Source organism: Mastigoproctus giganteus, chromosome 6 (genome assembly GCF_048544385.1).
Source record: "Mastigoproctus giganteus isolate SK-2022 chromosome 6, ASM4854438v1, whole genome shotgun sequence".
NCBI lineage: Eukaryota > Metazoa > Arthropoda > Arachnida > Uropygi > Thelyphonidae > Mastigoproctus > Mastigoproctus giganteus.
In genome coordinates, this window is record NC_143580.1 from 52,803,333 (window position 1) to 52,823,154 (window position 19,822).

The window sequence follows — 19,822 nt, forward strand, 5'->3', positions numbered from 1 at the left end:
GCAAAAAAAAAACCGCATCTAGTCTCTTGTTTAGTAAGGCTACTGCAAGATGGGCTTTGGAATACAGGTAGTTCTCAAATTTACGAGTTAATTCGTTCCTAACGCACACTCATAAAGTGAAAACTCGTAAAGCTGGAATTTATTTCCCATAGACATAATGCTAAAAAAGGGGTTACATTCTCAACAATGAAATTAGTTAGCTAATTAGTTTATGTTTAAACAATGATTGATTTATCAAAAGAAATGAAAACGTAGCCTGTAAAATCAAGCAAATTATAATAATAGAGAAATTATTTACGACTTACAGATGTTAAATAATGTTTATTCTTCATCGTTATCAACTAAATGCACACTCATTGATTACTCGTTACTGACTTGGCCCTCGTTGGTTTGTTGCACAAGGAATCGTCTTCTTCAGAAATGTTTCAAGAGGCGTTTGTTTCCAAGATAATCTTCTCTTTTAATTATAAATTTCACGATTGCATGCATAAGCATTTTGTAACGGCACACACAAATTGCAACTAACACGATTCGGGAGGAGTAACAAGTTTACGAAGCTTAAAAAAAAGGAACGAAGAGAAGATTCTGAAAATTTGTTTTTTTTATACAATTGAAGATTTCAGTAAAGGGGAAACACATTTTGCCATAATAAAGAACAAAACCACACAATTCCAGCTATCGGTATTTCCGCAAATGCAATAACATTGAGTTTACTACCTGTTTATAATTGCTTGCAGTAACAGAAAAGCCCAATAAATTGGAAAGTGCAAATTGTTTTTATTGTTTTATGGTCGTGACCTCCAGAAATGTGCTTTAGAAAAATATCACAAAGGTGTTTAAAATTGATTCTTATAAAGGAATATAAGGAACAAAATTGATTCTTATAACAGAACATATGATAACGATGAAAGTGTAGTGCATTTTAATGATTTGAATTGGTAACTAATACAATTTACAAACCACGCTCACGACCTTTTATTTGGCCTTAAGGTCATGCTCATGACCTTAAAAATGACATTTTAGAGAGATAAATAGCTTAGTTATACAGCGAAAATTTCAACTTCAGAGATCATGAAACAAATTACCAAAAAACAATGTGTTATTGGGTTCACATTATGATATTTTAACGATACGATGGTTCTGGAACTGATTAATATCGTAAAGCGGGGTACACTGTATTGTATAGCTATGCACGTGATTTGAAATGCGGTATTTATGAATGTTTAACATTCATTTTTTGCAATTAATGTTCATATTTTAGATTTTATTGATACTTGGGAAAAAAAAACTCGTAAACCCGGGAAATCGTAAAGCGAAAACTCGTGAAGCAAGAACTGCCTGTATATGTAAAAGAATGAGTGAAGACTATGAAAGGTTTCTGCACCAATTAAAATTCATTATTCTCTTTTAAAATAAAATTATGAATCTCTGAAATACAAAACCATGTTAAGTTATAAAAATGTTAATATTACTACTACTAAGGCAAATTTCAAATTGACAGTGAAAGGCAGACACGGTAGGTTTCTCTTCTGTGCATCCTATAGAAAGATTATTGTGGTGCTCAAAAAAATTGCATCACCTCATTTTTTAGGTTGTTTGTCCTTACACTGGGCAGCTAATATTTTAGAAATAGCTGAAAGAACATAAATATGTGATAACAATACACATATAAAGCTATTAATTGCAGAAAAATTTAGTTTTTATGCCTTATGGGTAAATATGGGTAAACAGCATATTACTTATGGTTCTTATAATAAAAAAATTCTAGGAAAGCTGTGATTTTTTTCATTACTTTGCTCATACTAGGATGATAGGCAGCTATATAACCAAAAACACAACAAAATGCACACTAATATTTCTTGGCCCACCCTTGCTTTGATGACTACTGCACATCATATCGACATGATAAGGTTCTGAATGTATTCCAGGAAAATCTCATAGTACTAAACAAAGGTTAATGTCTCCTGCAAGCTCTCTAAGTGTTTTTGGTTTCTTTTGCATTACTGAAATACCCCTTTTGTTCTGACAATTTTCAACTGGATTGGGGTCTCGACTGTTCCCAGGCATGTTATTGTGCAACATCTCCATAAAGAAGAGCAGCAGCCATTATCAGTCCACTGCTGGATGGAAGCCTCCTCAACAATTCATGTTGAGGGAAATAGACCATAATCTGCCACGCTGGTCCAGTGTGGGTTGGCAGATCAACCTTATTTAGCAGTCAGGGGACTGAACCTCGGTCTACTCAAAGAGCATGTACTAGTGCACTCCCACTCCTGACCACTTGGCTACGGAGGCCAACATCCCCATAGTGATCTCTAATTGTGAGAAGTAACTCTGTCTCCAGAATGTCCTTGTACACCTCAGCATTCATTGTACCCTTCACAAATTCAAGACAAACAACTCCTCTATGTGAAATATAGCCCCATATTATTTGAGATGCAGAATGTTTGACTGTGGAGGCAACAGTCAGGATGAAATTCTACTGTTCTTTGTCTAACAGTTTGCTGGCTATCTAAACCATGTGCATTGAATTTTTATTCATCAGAGAAAGTAACACATTTCCACTGATTCTCAGACCAACCAGCATACTCTTTTGTCTACTTTAGACGCTCAGTTTCATTTTTTTTGCATCAAAAGTGGTTTTTTTCTTGTACGATGTGCTATTAATCCTGATGGGAAAAGATGTCTATGTACTACAGTAATACTTGCTTTTACTCCTGTATCCTATTCCCATGCTGGTTTGAGATCTGTCGACGAGGATCTTCAGTTTCAGACACACACAAGCAAACCAGAAATCTGTCCTACACCGCAGAAGATATTTGCGGACTCCACTTCTTTCTGTTTAGACTGCCAGTTTTTGATAATTTCTGTAATAAACATGCCAATATTGACTGATTACAGTGAATCCTTTTGGCTATTTCATGCATAGAATGTCCTCTGCATTCAAAGAAGCAGCAGCACTTCTCCTATGGATGTTAATTATGAAAACTTAGCCACTGCAATAGCAAAGAATATTGGGCTTGTGGCACATGCACTGTATTTATGATGCAATCACGTATGGCATGGAACATCATGTAAGAGAGCATGCTAGAGTAGAATGAAGCAAAAGGGTAATGCTATTACAAAACATGTGATATATTGTCAAATTTCACAGAAATTCAGTGAATTCTGCAAATAATGCAATTTTTTTGACCCTGTACATCATTTTGCTATACTGTCACACTGTATATGAGACCAGGTCTATATATCACTGAATTCTGTCTGCATTTCAGAGTCTTTTGTAGCACTTATGTAATGCATCATAATGGTGGTAAGGATATATATATATATATCCTTACCACCTTATATATATCCTTATATATATATATTTCACTCTAATATTAATTTAGCTTCAGTAATATTATCTGAAATCAAATTTCTGCAACTTTTTCTATGAGCTTCCTTTTTTTTTAAATTACTAAGCTAAATTATTAATCAAAAGTTAAATTATCAAAATCTGAAATTATCTAAATAATTTCTCCTATATTCAGATGCCTGAATGAGGTAAACCAAGATAATTAAAGGGAATCAAGATGCCAACAGAAAGAGCAGCACATACTCTGCTATTTTTCAAGCAACTATAACAATTATAATTTTTTAAAGATGAAACTGGCCTTAACACAATGTTTGCTAATATATCTTTACATTAAACTCACATGAAACTACTTTTTCCACAGCCAGGTGGCCCATATAACAGATATCCTCTTCTATAAGGAATGCCTGAAATGGGAATTATATTCATAAGCAACTAAAGGGATGTGTACTATCTAGTCCAAGTTGCCAAATAAATTCCAACTGAAGAAAAGAAGAATATAAAAAAAAAAAGCTACCTCTGTTTGTATACCAATGAGGAATACTTATAAATTCTCTTATATCTGCAATGATTCTGTCCGCAATTCCTTTATCTAGTATTACAGATGAAGTAGGTCTCCTCTTTCGTGGATGTCCAAACTGTCTCCACTCTGAACCTAAAGCAGTATACATTATAGTTTTTCCTTCTTGTTTCTTCAAAGCAACCTTTCTGGCTAACAAAAACAGAAAAGTGACTTCATTATAAGCATATCTAAAATCATTTTAATTTCTGACATAAGTATTAAAAAGTTATTTTATGTACTTATTGAAAAGTTATAGTAATGTTCATCACTCAAAAAATATGGGAAAACAAAAGAAATATGTTGACTATGAACTTTCAGGTTGAATTTTCAGGAAATTACTAAATGTATTATTATTCACATACTGTTAATACAAAAAAGTTGCAGATTTCAGAATATGGCAGACAACTAGAGCAATGATAGCAACAACCTATTGTGATGGCTGCTTCTTCCCAGCATCGAAAACAATCCCTTCTGCTTTATTTTAACCATTATTCTTTTAACACAAGAGAAGCAATGATTTTATCATGTAATTTTCCTGGACCTTTCAAAATATAATCCAGGCAATAACATTTGACAGAATTTTGTCAGTGGCCATAGTAAAGTAAACAGTACAAAAATACAGAGTTATAGTACTAGTATTAATAGTGGCAAATGATCCAAGAAAGCAAACTTATATGATGTCGGCAAAAAAAAAAAAAAAAAAAAGAGCCAACACCTCCAATATTACCTGTCCATCCCTTCTAACAGTGCCTACTTTTGCCTCGAATTTATTCAACCACCCACCTGTTGTACAACACCAGATAGTAATTTGTTCTAACAACTGACCACCTGCTGGCTGAAGGCAACCATCCTTCCTCAATGTGCAGTCCAAGCAAGACGAAAGATTCCATTAGTATTCAGTTTACTCAACCCATTCAAAGCCTTAAATACCTCAGTCAGATCTCCTTGCGGTGTATAGTCTCTAGGCATTGCAGTTTGCAGAATTGAAGCCTTCCCTGGTAAGACTACCCTTTTGTTCCTCTCACTAAAATCATCACTCTTCTCTACACTCATTCCAACAGATTCACGGTTCTTCCTAAAATGAGACCTCCAGACCTGTGTGCTGTACTCAAGACGTAGCCTGACTACTACCTTATACAATGGAAACACCACCTATTTATCCCTGCTTGCAAAATTCTGAGCTGTCCTGCCATCCTTTCTGCAGAGAACTTTCTCTACACAATTTGTACGGTTACATATAGTCTGTAGTCTTTTTCATTCTCCAATTCCCTGACTCTGGTACCACACAACTGGTATGTTAATACTTTCCCCATATACATAGACACTACATGCCCCATTACACTTTTCAATACATTTTTATCACTTTGTCTTTTCTGAGTATATTTTCTTATGTTAAAAAGACAATTTCATATGCCTGTCCTCATAATGGCCTACCCAAAACTGATTTTGATGTCCTGGCCTTTTCTAATACTGCAGCAGACAAATACTTTTACACATTTACATATAAAATCCAAACTGAAAGTAAATATACAAAATAACTTTGAAACTTGGCAGACTTAGAAAACCAACATTTAGAAAAAGGATGTGAACTAAAGACAAAATAAAGGATTTCATTCCTACAAAATGATTTCAGTGATGTGATCAGGGTAAGTATAAAGATTAAAATATTTTAACCATCCTTGATCACCTGAGGTCTTTTTGGCTCCCCTTTCTTTTGCTGCTATTTTGCTCTTGCTCAAAAACCTTGGCGCCTCCGTAGCCAGGTGGGAAGGAGCAGCAGTGCGTAGCACACACTTCTTGATTAGACTGGGGTTTGAGCCCGTCACCACCAAATACAGAGGATGCGGAAAGGTCAGGGAATGACCACCGCATATTTCCGGAGCAATATGGCCTTAGTTGCTAATGCTGTTGTTATGTTGTTGTTATTATTTGGTTTTTAGGAGCATTAGCAACTAAGCCCATATTGCTCCGGGATATGCGGTGGTCATTCCCTGACCTTTCCGCATCCTCCGTATTTGGTGGTGACGGGCTCGAACCCCGGTCTAATCATGAAGTGTGTGCTATGTACTGCTGCTCTTTCCCACCTGGCTACGGAGGTGCCCAGGTTGCTAATGCTCCTAAAAAACAAATAACAATAAATAATAACAACAGCTCAAAAACTATTCTGTGGTTTCAAATATCTTTGTACTAATATGGCATTATACAACACAAGACTGGCGATGGCCAAGAGAAAGAAAGGGACTCCATGGTAGAAGAATAAACTATTATATTGGTGATTGTTTTTTTGTTATTTGGTTTTTAGGAGTATTAGCAACTAAGGCCATATTGCTCCGGGGATATGCGTTGGTCATTCCCTGGCCTTTCCGTATCCTCCGTATTTGGTGGATCACGGGCTTGAACCCTGGTCTAATCAAGAAGCGTGTGCTACACACTGCTGCTCCTGCCTGCCTGGCTACAGAGGTGCCTTATGTTGGTGAGGAAAAGATCCAGGGGGTTTACTTGAGTGATTTATAATTAACTCATGTTCTAGTGGATAAATGAATAATCTTTATGAGGTCATTAGGTGATAGCAAAAGTCTATGAAACCTTTTCTGATGGGGTATTGTAGTTACAAAATGGGAGTTAGCTACAGTTATAAACATTAAAATCACTGCATATCTTTCGACTGAAATCTTGTTCTGATCTATGTAAAACTTGTGTTGATCTGGTAATATAATACTTTCATATCTGAAAGATCATTTTAATAAAAAATTTTACAAGAAAAACAAACTGAACTTAGTTAAAATGCAATCTAATGAAATTCAGTAACATACCTTCATCCAAAATACTGAAATACAAAGATTTGTCTCTACCCACAGTAGTGAGTGTTACTGTTTCCCAAGGGGTACCCATATGTAAGTCCAGAGTATGTTGTTCTCTGTTCCTTTCTACTCTGATCCATGCATGACGATACCTATAGAAATTACAAATGCTATTCTTACACTTAAAAAACACAAGGGGAAAAAAGTGATTAAATCATCATAATACACCATGTCATTTATTGCTGGCAACAATGTCATTTTAATCACAGGTTGCCAACAATAAATATTCCATACATTTATATTTTGATCTGAAGGCCATATAAACAATCAAAGTAACAAAGAGTAATTTAAAATTATCTTTATATTTTTAAAAATTACCACAACTATACCAATAATGATGATTGAAAAAGTTTTTCCAAGTTTGATTTTCATCAATAACTTTCGATAAAATAAAAGCTGAACTCTTGTAGTAGCTTCATGCATCCTTTCTTTTAAAACATCAATGTTACTAGAAATGGCAGATCATAACCTCAGTTTTCACATATCCCAAAGAAAGCTGTCAAATGGGGGGGGTTACTTAATGAGAAACAAGGAACAGGCCCACCATGCCAGATTCAGTGGTCCATCAGAGAGTTGCTCATTTAAAAATGGCATAACTGTATTGTGAAAATGCTGTTATGCCATTCTTAAATGAGCAACACACTTACATCATCTTGTTGAAACAAGACATGTCATTTGTCTTTGGAGCATTGGATACAGCTCTAACACAAAGTAATTAATATTATTAACTGTTAATTCAGCAAAGAAGAATGGCTTGTACAACTTATCTGCAATATTGGCATAAAACATTCACTCATTAGTTATCACTATAACTAATGAGTTCAGTGTAGGTATGCAGATTTCTGCATACCTACACTGCTTTCCCATATTATTATATACATTAACCTTTCCAGAAAGATGGACTCTCATCTCATTACAAGGATGCTGTGTATGTCCCCATCAGTAAGCAAACCCATTATCCAACAACAAAATTCAAAATACTGCACTTTGTCATCCACTATGATATGCTGCACCAGTTTCGTGTAAGGATGGTTTGAGGGTATTAAGTTTATGATTGGGCACAATATGTATACTTTTTCAACCAATGAACGAAACAATCAAAAAGTCACTGCTGTGACTTAGTAGTGATCAACCTGTGCTTTTAATAGTGGACATAAATGAATGATATAACTGAATGATTTGTTATAATTGAATGAATGATTCTAATGACATCAGTATAATTGAAATAATCAAACAATATGCTATAACTGAAATAATCGATTATGACCTATCAATTATGCTCATCGCTAGCTTATTCCCTAGTTGATGCAAATGGTGTCTATAAATGACTGATAAACACAAAAGATTGAGCACACTTGTATCCCCTCAATCCCATGAAACTCTCACTGAACACTACCTACTGATTTCGTATGAAATGCAAAAAAACACAAAACACTTTCTCAGGTTGCAACATTTAAAGAATGGATACTCAGAATCACCACATTGAAGAAAACAGTCAAACTTCACTAACTTGAAAATAATAACTTTTTTTGAACTTGTCTATTTTTTTTTTTTTTTTTTTTTTTTTTGAATAGTTACTTTGATTTACAGAAATGTGTTAACCTTCTGTGACTTGTGTAGCATCTACTAGAAACAGTTCTCCCCATTTATTTTTCTGAATATTGGGAGGTCTCACAATATCCTCCCATTCATCATTCATCCAGTTTATCAAACTAATCATGCAGTAGTGGGTTTTTTTTTTTTTTTTTAATCTTTCACTTAAATAAAATATTTTTATAAATTTGAGGTTACTTCACATGATGGCCCTTTTTGGGAATCTGCTACATAGCAGTGCATGTATGCTGTATAACAGATTCTCAAAAAGGGTCATCACATGAAGTAACCTTTAAATTCATATATTTGTTTTGCCATTATTAAAAAAATATATAAATAAAATAAATAAACCAATCAAAATGGGGATGTGACAGTAATTTTTTCATTGCATCTTCAGTTTTTCCAGAAACTGTCACTTTTCAAACTGCCATGAGTTGGATTTTGCAATGGACCAGTTTCATTATCCAAACTGCAATGTATAAGACTTGCATAATTTCATATTATTCCAAAACATGATAAAATAACCAGTTCTCAGATAATTTTAAGAAAAAATAATCCATTCATCAAAATTACAAATAGAACCCAACCAATACTTTCAGTGAGTTTGTTGACAAAGAAACTCTTCTAATAGCTGAAGCAGAGGATGCTGTGTTCCTATATAAACAATGCTAAGCAAGAAAAAGAATAATCCTTTCAGCTGCTCCTCACACAAAATCATACATCCTAAACACACTATAGCCAATAGAATGGGCCAACCCCCATCCCTGAATCTTCTCCTATCACCAAGTAATGATGAATCCACTATGGAGTAATGACTCTATCCATACATTGAGCCTTAGCAAGGTCAATATTTTCAAGACTGACAAGAACTGACTGAAATGATAGATCAGTTGCCTAACAGAACTAATCTCAAGACAGACCAATTTCCAAGTTATTTTCTTAAAATTACTAGTTATTACTGCATTGATCTTGATCAACACAATTTTCACAGAAGTCCGAGTTCCTCCTTAGCTTGAGTACAGAATGATTTCTGTGCCTAAAACAAATACATTAGTCCCTCCATCAGATTTTGGATCAATCTCAGTCTCATTAATCTGGCTCAAATTATTAGAAAAATGTGTGTATGCTTTGCTACTTATCAGCCGAAATCTTCAGTGAAAGATCCATATATACCCATTAAGGAACAAGAAAATGGACCACAATAACATGCTTACTTCTTAACATCCTTAACTGTTGAAATAAGGAGGAGCATCATGCTGTTACTCTTGTCATATCTGCAGCATTTGACTCAGTTTCTATTAAATCTCTTCTTTCTCTACTTAAACAGTTCTTTCTAATCAAAGATCATGTGTTATCCTTCATTAAGCTCATTATGTCAAAGAGGGTACTTCGTTCCAAATTTGAGCATCAATCATTAACAAAGGACTCCAAGACAGAGATCCAATGATATGGTTCCTAATCAATTTTGCTCTTTGCTGCCATCTTTATACAATAACCCCCCTCCTTTTTTTTTTTTTTTTTGATAACCAGGGGTTTCTCTCATATACTGATGATCTTGTAACTTGGTAACTCTCAAACTGGAAATCTCAGAAATCTCTGTCAGTACTAGCTGAAAAGCCATTAAAAGTTTCTTCTGCCATTGCAAATTTTAATAATTATCTTACCTTCTTTCTGAAACAAAATTCAGCTAAAACTCAATACATCAACTTCTCACCAGTGTCACAACTTTCTCTTTTGCCAATTTTAGTTCAATATCAACCTGTAAGTGCAGTTTTGGAATTTGAGTATCTTGGAATCTTTTTTAGAACTCCAACCTCACCTTCAAAACTCACAAAGATCATTTTAGTAAAAGAATACAAGAAATGCTTCTGGCTAGTGAAGTTAGAAATATAGAGATTAAAAGGTATATTTGCTATAGAAACCTAAGAAACCTTAAAGTGGGCCTGAAAACATGCTGAATTTCCCACTTCCTTGTCTGGACCATGGCTTCTGAAGGGATTTAATTTGTCCCCCCCCCATCCTTGCACATCATTTCACAGTAAGATTAATTTCATGATGAAACAAACAGCAGGATAATCACTCCACATAATCTAAATTTCAGGGAATAACAAATGACAGCACACATCAGAAGATTTAACATATTGAATTTTAACATACTTTGAAATGTTATTTGAAATAACCTTTAAAAACATAAATACATACATACTCCTCAAGTCCCATACACATAAAATGTAAAAGGATTAAAAATGTAGAGACACTGTGTTTACTTTAAAATAGAAATTTAGGATATAAAATTTCAATTGGTGATAAGTTTTTAATGATAAAAAGTATGAACAGAAGTGCAGTAGAACGTTGGTTACCCAGAATAATTTGAAAGGCTGATCTTTCTCTTTTTTTTAAATTAAAGGTAGTACAATAAGTGCCATTTATAGTGATCATGTTTGCAAATTGAATTTTGATTCTAATAAGTGAAAGATCAAGTTTACTACCCATTTATAACATATTGTATAAGCAAAAAGCCCAATAAACTAAAAACCGCCAATTGTTTTTACTGTTTTATGGTTGTGACCTCTAGAATTCTATGTGACCTTCAGAAATGTGCTTTAGAAAAATATCACAGAGACTACTGGGTTTTCTTGGAAACCACGAGTGAATTTCAGATTAGTTTAGCTCCAGATTCGGTAAGAACAATATCGGCCCAAAAATGTGTGATTTATTATTTTTCTCGTTTTTTTACAGTAAAATGTGAATGAAAAGAAAACGCATAGTTTTAACATTGCAACAAAAAACGGAAATTATTAATATAATTAGAAAAGGTGAAAATTTAGGAAATCTCTCCAAAGAGTTTAATGTGGGAACTTCAGCAATTTATGACATCAAGAAAAATTCAAATGCTATAACAGAATTTGTGTCGATTATGGATAGTGAAGGAGGATCTAGCAGGAAAAAGACAATGTCGAAACCTGAAAATGCCACTTTAGAGAGTGCACTTTATTTTTTTTGTTTTCTTCAGAAAAGAATTTTAGGTGAACCAGTGTCTGGCCCAATGTTGTGTGAAAAAGCATTGGATTTTAATTGAAAATGAATAGGTAATGAAGATTTTAAGGCAAGCAGAGGTTGGTTGAAAAATTTTAAACTGAGACACGGTATACGTGAAGTAGATATTAAAGGAAAGAAACTTTCTACAGATGAATCGGCAGTGGTGTCCTTTAAAAGTAAGTTTGCTTCAGTTAAGCAAATTATGAGAAAGAAAACGTTTATAATGTTGATGAGATGGGCTTATTACGGAAAGCATTACCGAGAAAACCCTAGCCACTAAAAGAGAAATGCCTGCACCAGGTTTTAAGATGAGAAAAGAGCGAGTTACAATTGCTATGTGTGCAAATGCTGCTGGGATGCACAGATTATCTGTGCTCATTATCGGTAAGTCAAAAAAAACAGAGCATTTAAAAATCTTTCTAATTTTCCTGTTTCCTGTATAAAAATGCCTCGATGGATGTTTCTGCTTTTTGAGATTAGTTTATAACTTTTTTAATATAATTAATCTTACTTAATTACATTTATTTTAATTAAATAATTAGATTACCGGAACAATTTCTGGTTTGATTATCTGGAAAATTTGGCTATCCGGAAGAGGTCTAACATCAATTATTCTGGATAACTGACACTCTACTGTATTTTAAAATTAAGCCAAAAGAATAAAGTATAATGTATTCATAGGTGTGAATAAGAAGTTTACAGCTTTACATTACAGTTCAAGTGTATAATGTAGGCACCTTACAAGTAAAACTCATCCAACTAGCAAGTTCATGTAACTAGTACCTCTAATCTCCACAGATGCCGGATAGCTGGGCTTTTACTGTATAATGTTGAATACACATAATGTGGTGTTGTGTACTTTTAAACAACCGGAAGTTTCCCTCTCTCCCAAAACCATAAACAAGAGTATTAATATCGTTATTAATTACACAAACAACATAAGCTCTAATACACATTGTTATTAGAGCTTATGTTGTTTATATTAAAAATAATTATCTTTTATTTTAAATTTAGTATACAGCAGCATGTGTGGGTTCTGGGGTCAGTCTGCATGTTTTGTGGGAGGAAAATCTTAAAACTCTGACCTGGTAACAGATATAAATGAAACTGAAATGTAAAAAAATTCCTCTGGTTGCAACATATTTGAACTCAAACTTTTCCAAATAAGTTACATGCAGCAAACTACTATACCATCATGGTAGCCAAAAGATTGACTAAATCATAAAGCTAACCCCCTTCCTAAATTTACTAAGTGCAATACTAATTGCTCAGTGCTTTATATATTAAAAAGTAAAGTTCACATAAGCTGAAATATTCATACTCATAGCACAGCAAAAGATTTAAATAAGAGGACTGTTCATAATGGACTGTGTACAGTAGGGCACCTGCATGACTTTTTAATTGCTTGAAGATTATTTTCTTCTTTAGCACTCTAAAAAGATTCCTTGCTCCACTACACAGCAAACAACCATCCTTTTCTAAAGACACAAATAAAATGTCTAGGCATAAAGTTTGGAATTATATTGTTGATAATCTAAAAAATCTATATCTTCTATAAGTACATTCATAAAAACTAGTTGCAATACATACTTGAAAAAATGTATTCCAACACTTGGCACAAAATCAAACTGAGCAGAAATCTTTCCTGTTTCATGTTGTTGAAATGCAGTTTCAACACTCATGTGCTGTGTGTTCTTTGCATTTAAAGTTATCCACTGCAGCAGCCACTGATAACTTTTATCTCGGCATGGTACTTCGAGGGTCATCATGCAGTGCCTTCGAAAAAGAACGAAAGCAAATTGACTAGCCTTGCGAAGTGCAGCCAAACCAGCTCCAACACCTACAAGTCCAAATCCTGCTCCAAAGTATGGGTTGCTTTGCAAGGATGCAATAAATTCTCCGGCAGGCATCCTTATTTTGAAGTTCCTGAGTTCTAGAATGAAGAAATGGGTATGAAAGTTGATATGGGAAACAGTTAAAAATTAGAAAAAGTTTTCATATAAAGCTAAATATTTCTTCACACATTTCAAAATACTACTATTAAAAAATACTAGAATTTTATTTTATAGAATAGCAGTTTAGAAGTCAATGAAATAAGTTTTATTTAAACATTTTATGTTTGATATTCTGAAATTTAGTATTCAGAATTAATATGATTTTCTTAGGTTTTTCAGCATATTTCAAATTCTAAATTTTATAGAATAGCAATTTAAACGTTTTCCTATGTAAACAGACTTAAGATTAAAAAAAAAAATGGTTAAACAACTTAAACAAATGCTTTCATAAAGAGGAATTCCAAAATTAAATACATTAACATTTCAATTAAGTGAAAAATTCATTAATATCTTTTATTTAAAAATGAGTTAAGACTTATCTTCACCCTCCTCTATTATTCAGAATATCCATATCTCATTTAAGCATTACATAATCGGAATCTACTCAACATTCTCCACAGTAAATTTACCATTACTTTGTCTGGATAGGTCCAAGTTTAAATGTGGTCAAAGATTGGAGGAATTCTTAAAAGCCTTTTCAACTGCAGGTGTAGTTAGCTGAGGAGGGAAAAGAGCCTGCATATTATTAGAGTTTTTCATCCCACATAACATGCAAACCAGCCCACAAACATAATGTGTCCAGACATAATATACAAAAAAAAGACCAAATGAACTAGCATACCATCAGAAGCAGCCTCTTAAACTTAGTGCTATCCATATAGGCAAGTCATGAGGTCACCTAAGGAGCCAAATTCAAGGAAAAAATTCAGTTACAAAAAATCAAAATGAAAATGATGAAAAAAAAAAAAAAAAAAAAAGCAAAAAAGATGCACCATTAATTAAATTTCTCTTGCACAATATGGAAGGAATATTATTTAATTAATTTCTGTACATTTCTGAGAATTTATTAATATTTCAAATATTTTATTTACTGAAATTATAAATAATATTTTAACAAAATTATTAATTTGTGACCTGGAGGTGACACTGTAATTTTGATAAAAATAAATCAGCAAAATGTTTCCAGTTTACAAAAAAAACTTCAGCCTGCATTTCCCTTGGAATTTGGGGGAATGCAAGGATGTTAATTTTCACATTACTCTGTTTAATAACTTATTCTAATAATGGGATTCATTAGGTTATCTCAAATTAAGTGTTTTTTTTTTCTTTATTAATAAGTAAATAATTAATGATCCACTGCTTATACATTAATTTCTGAAATCAGGAAAAAGATGCCTCAAAAATTTCTATCACTTGCTGACCAAATGGAAATAAAAAAAAAAATAATAAAAAAAAACTTTATAGTATATAATTAAACTCATGACTTATAGTAAAATAAAGACAATGTATTATAATATACGTTAAAACGTAACTGATTATGTATATATAAATATAATATAAAAATATTTTTAAAAAAAGTATTAAGAAAAGAGCAGACTAATAAAATCATAAAACAAATTAATAGTTTTTGATGGTTATAGATGTATACATAGCATCTTTCCCCAAATAAGAAATCTTACAGCAACTGATCTCCTTATATCCCCAAAGCCAAAAACACATGAGAGGAAGCAACATGATCCCATCTACATGTGAGCAGAAAATTTTTTTTTCTACTTTTCTTTTTTCTAAAGCTCATAAACATGTAGATAATGATATTTTTGAGTATATTTTACTTATTTTGATTATAATACAATATCTTTATTTTACTATAAGTTGCAATTTTAAGTGCATGTGGATAGTTCAATTTTAATCATGAATAGTTAATGTGGCACTGGAATCAACATTCCTCACTCTGCACTAATTTAAATAACTTTATGACAGATAAAAATAGTCTTGTATATCAAGGAGCTTGATGTTTTGGCCAGATATTTTTATGACCTTCATCAGAAGAGGTTACAATGCACTAAAAAGAACTAAAGGGCAATTAGAATAAAATTAAAACATGCACAACCACAGATAATTATATAATATGACCAAGGGTATCTGGACACACACACAGATACAGCTACAAAAAAGGGAATTTAATTTTTAAAAAAACAGCAGTAGGGTAAATTTGGCTTGTATAAAAGTTTCGACCATCCTGGGCATATTTTCTAACTTAGCTTTCAGCCAGAATTTGCCTCCATTCCTCTTACATAGAAACTGCCAGAATTTGAAAGACTCTTTTGGCAACACCCTAATCTGGAGCTGCAATTTATCTCATAAGTGATCAATGGAGCTAAGGGTTGGGCTCTGAGCCAGCTAGTCTAACTTTTGTATATCACAGTTCACAAACAAGTCCTCCACGATCCTATCCTCCATTGTGCTGATACTAACAGAGCCTACTTCCATAGTACTGAGACAGGGAAGGTAGCATACAACTGTCCAAAATATCAACTAGGTCAGAGACTTTGTGGTTTCATTTCCACCAACATACCAAGCTGAAATAGCCTCTAACATCAGATCCCCTCTCTCCAAACATCACAGACAAAAGCCACCCAACGTGAAGTATTCTCCTCCAACAGATAACCCAAACACACCACCAAACAAAACATTGCATAGCAAAATTTGTCACTCCACAGCAGCTTCTAACATTCTAGAGTTCAAGAATATCAAAAATGGCATAACTCAAAATAAGTGTTTTGTATTAATAGTAGTATGGAGAATTTCTATAGGCAGGTCAAGATCACTAGCTACTCACAGGGATTTACATTATTATTCTGCCCCTCTCATCAACAAACTGTTAGTTTAAGAAATGCACTGCTTATGTAGTTGGCACAACAAATGGGGTTTCTGGGTTTTGTCTAAGATATACAGGAACTTTGCTAACAGGCATAAGGAAGTGATTATTCCACTGTATAAGGAAATGGTTAGGCCACATTTTGAGTAGTGCATACAGGTCTGGAGGTCTCATTTTAGGCAGGATGTAGATCTACTGGAATGGGTGCAGAGAAGGGCAACAAGATTGGTGAAGAGAATGAAAGGGTGATCTTACTAAGGCAGATTTCAGTTCTGCAAACTACAGTGTCTGGAGACTAGGCACCTGAAAAAGTGATCTGATTGAGGTGTTTTAAAATTTTGACTGGATTGAGCAAGCTCAGTGCTGATGGCATTCTTCCTCTTCCTCAACCTCCACACATGAGGAAGAATAAATTCAAATTGAGGAAAGACAGTTGTAGGACAGATGTGCCAAGGTTTGCCTTCAGCCAGCAAGTGGTTGATTGTTGGAACAAACTTACACCTGTAGTCAAAGTGGGCAGTTGGCATAAATTCAAAGAAGAATTAGACAAATTATTGGAAGGGATGGACATGTAACCCCAGGGGCTCACATCTAGTGAGTATGGGCTTGGCACACCCGGGGTCCTGAGCTGGATATCACTCTTCTCTTTCTTGGTCATGCCCTTCTACTTCTGACTCACACACACTCTCTCTCTCTCTCACACACACACAGGGTAACTCGGGAATTTTTTTTGGCTGGTGCAGCACAAGCCTTATGCTACCTTGCGCCATATGGCTAATAATAATAATAATGTGGATTTTGTTTTTGGCTGATACTATATAAACTTGCTTTCTTACATCATATGCCACTACTACAACTACTAAATTATGTAGATGAAAGGTATATGGACTGAAAGGGAAGTCAGCTAATCGAATGATCTTTAACCACCTATAGAATTTCTCTCCATTATAATGGCCATGATACTGTGGTTATGCACAGCTGACTACCATTAAATTCAAGTCATGCAGCTCCCTACTTATGGTTGCTGTACTGATAGATAATTCTGTTGTCTCTTGGAACTGCTGTATGAGGTGGGATTATGCATCATGATTGTTCCAAAGACAAGCACAAGGCATGCTAAAAGTATTTACCCTCTTTATGGTATGTCGCAATGTTCTAGGAGTTTATAGGGCCATCCGCACCTTTTTCATCATTGCACTATTACTCTTATTGTTTCCTCTTTGAAAATCTGTCTCAGTAGATTTCTGGTTTAGACAAGTCACAATGGCATGCGCTGAAAGGTTACTGATGTGGCATCAAACTACCAACCCACAAGTGGAGTGACAAGTCACAATCCATGACCCATACTGGCTTCTGACATACTGCAGCACAGGTTGGCCAAGGAGATTTATATTGATATGTCAGAGGCTATACACACAGGTGGAAACTACTGGCATAATATACAATATTCAAACTACTTTAATGGTTTCGCGAATTTTTAAAATAATCATTATTTTGTGGATTTCATGCCTTTATAATTTAAGCCTTGGAAACAAAATAAATAGTGCATCAATTTTATGTCTAGGAAAGTACTTTAGTTATTAGTCGTTCGAGCCGCTACCTGAATTCTTTATGAAAGAACACTGATATAAAAATTATAATCAAACATCTCGCTGTTTCAAGTCATGCCGCCTTTTTGAATCTACATGATGTACAAAAATCAGCACGTGCAACAACAAACTGTACAGGTAAACATCTCAAAACACTTGAATTTTTTAATGCAGAAAAGTCGAACGTGCCATAAACAAATAAATATACTATTAGCAGACGTCGCATATACTTTTCTTATATAGAGCAAACGTACAAGTCACAAAACGATGTGCACCAATCGCAAGTTTATTGTAACTCGAGCCACAGAGTAGCAGTAGTAGTGAGACTAGAGAGATAAAATAGGCGCCTGATTGGATAACAAGATCACATGATTATGGCGCTGAAAGCGAGACCAACTTGGACTGTTTAAAGCTCAATCAACATTCTCGGCTCAGACATAAATACATATACAGTATATATTTCATATTAGGCTGTCAGGGAGAACAATTCTCCGCGCATGAGTATTATATCGTTGTTGTAGTAGTAGTAGTTTTAAGAGCATCAGCGAGTAAGGCCATGTTGCTCTGTGTATACTGTTTATAAATTGCATGTGCTCTGTGGTCGATTTTCTGTTTTCTGGGCCAAAAACGATAGTTTCTGGGAGAAAAATCCTCTACTCTCGCCTGAAACCGACTAACTCCAGGGGGGCTCATTCTGGCGAGTATGGGCTTGGCACACATCCAGGGTCCTGAGCTTGGTATCATCATTCTTCCCTTTGTTGGTGATCCCTTCTACTTTTCACTCTCTCTCTCTCTCTCTCTCTCTCTCTCTCTCTCTATGAGGGTAACTCGGGAATTTTTTTTTGGCTGGTGCAGCATAAGTCTCACGCTTCCTTGCACCATATAGCTAATAATAATAATAATAATTCAGCCACGTTATGAAAAAGACTCATAAAAATTCCTCACGTAATCGACAGAACTGTTAACTCAGGTATTTTCCACTCAGTGTGCAGAGAACCGAGATTCCAGGGGCTCACATCTGGTGATTATGGGCTTGGCCCACCCAGCGCCTGGGCTGGATATCATTATTCTCTCTCTCTCTCTCTCTCTCTCTCTCTCTCTCTCTCTCTCTCTCTCTCTCTCTCTCTCTCTCTCCCAGGATAATTCAGAAATTTTTTTTTTTCGGCTCGTGCAGTATAAGCCTCAGGCTCCATATGGCTAATAATAATAATGATAATTCTACCAACTGTGCTATCCTATCCACAAGGGCAGTATTAAGTTGTAAAAGTAAAAGCTTCTGTTCTGCGTCTATAGGTTTGCCAGTTTTGCTGTCCTCTTGAGTAGCATGGTTAATATAATCACAATGACGTGAGGAACATTTATGCATCTTTTTCACTATGTCGATGAGTATTGAATCCAGAGCGAGGGAGATAATGTAAACTTCGCGGATATATGTACCGGGGGTAAGGAGAATGTAAACTTCGGGGGGGGGGGGATACATGTAGTATATTTTTTATAATTATTTAACATTTACAACATACACTAAGTGATCACTGAAGTATGACTACCTACCTAATACTTCGTAGGTTCTCCTTTTGCCCCGAGTACAGCAGCTATCCGAAGTAGCATTGATTCAATAAGATGTCGGAACGGAGCAATATGGCCTTAGTTGCTAATGCTCCTAAAAATCAAACAACAACAACAACAACACAAGATGTCGGAAGCGTTCGGGAGGTATGGGCAACCAAATTGTGCGTAATGCAGTCAGAAATGCAGGTATGGAGGTGATTGGTGTATCCGGACTGATGTGCCTTTCCATAATGGTGTCCCACAAGTGTTATATGGGATTGATATCGACGGAGTTCGGAAGCCAATCGATGCGCTGAAAGTCAGAACTGTGTTCCTCAAACCACTCCTGCACAACAAGTTCCTGATGGCTCAGCGCATTGTCATCTTGGAAGACACAACCGTCATTCGGGAAGTGTAATATAGCGGGGTGTACACAGTCAGCAAACAGTTGACGATAGCGGAGACCACTGATACGTTGTTCCACATGCACCAGGGGTCCAAGTTCCTACCAGTGAAACATGCCCCACACCATACCACTGCCTCCACCGGCCTGCACTTTTGATAC

General features: G+C 34.9%; 1 protein-coding gene across 1 annotated transcript in view; it reads right to left on the reverse strand.

Moving 5' to 3' along the window:
- Bcs1 (mitochondrial chaperone BCS1) overlaps positions 1–17,787 on the reverse strand; it is a 43,646-nt gene extending 25,859 nt beyond the window's left edge. The window contains exons 1-5 of the mRNA XM_090375135.1: positions 17,721–17,787; positions 12,998–13,340; positions 6,728–6,867; positions 3,870–4,064; positions 3,696–3,759 (exon numbers count right to left, since the gene is read on the reverse strand). Of these exons, the coding sequence (XP_090231261.1) occupies positions 3,696–3,759; positions 3,870–4,064; positions 6,728–6,867; positions 12,998–13,317 (719 nt within the window). The 5' untranslated portion in view covers positions 13,318–13,340; positions 17,721–17,787. The remainder of the gene's footprint in view (positions 1–3,695; positions 3,760–3,869; positions 4,065–6,727; positions 6,868–12,997; positions 13,341–17,720) is intronic.
- Positions 17,788–19,822: the final 2,035 nt, after the last annotated feature.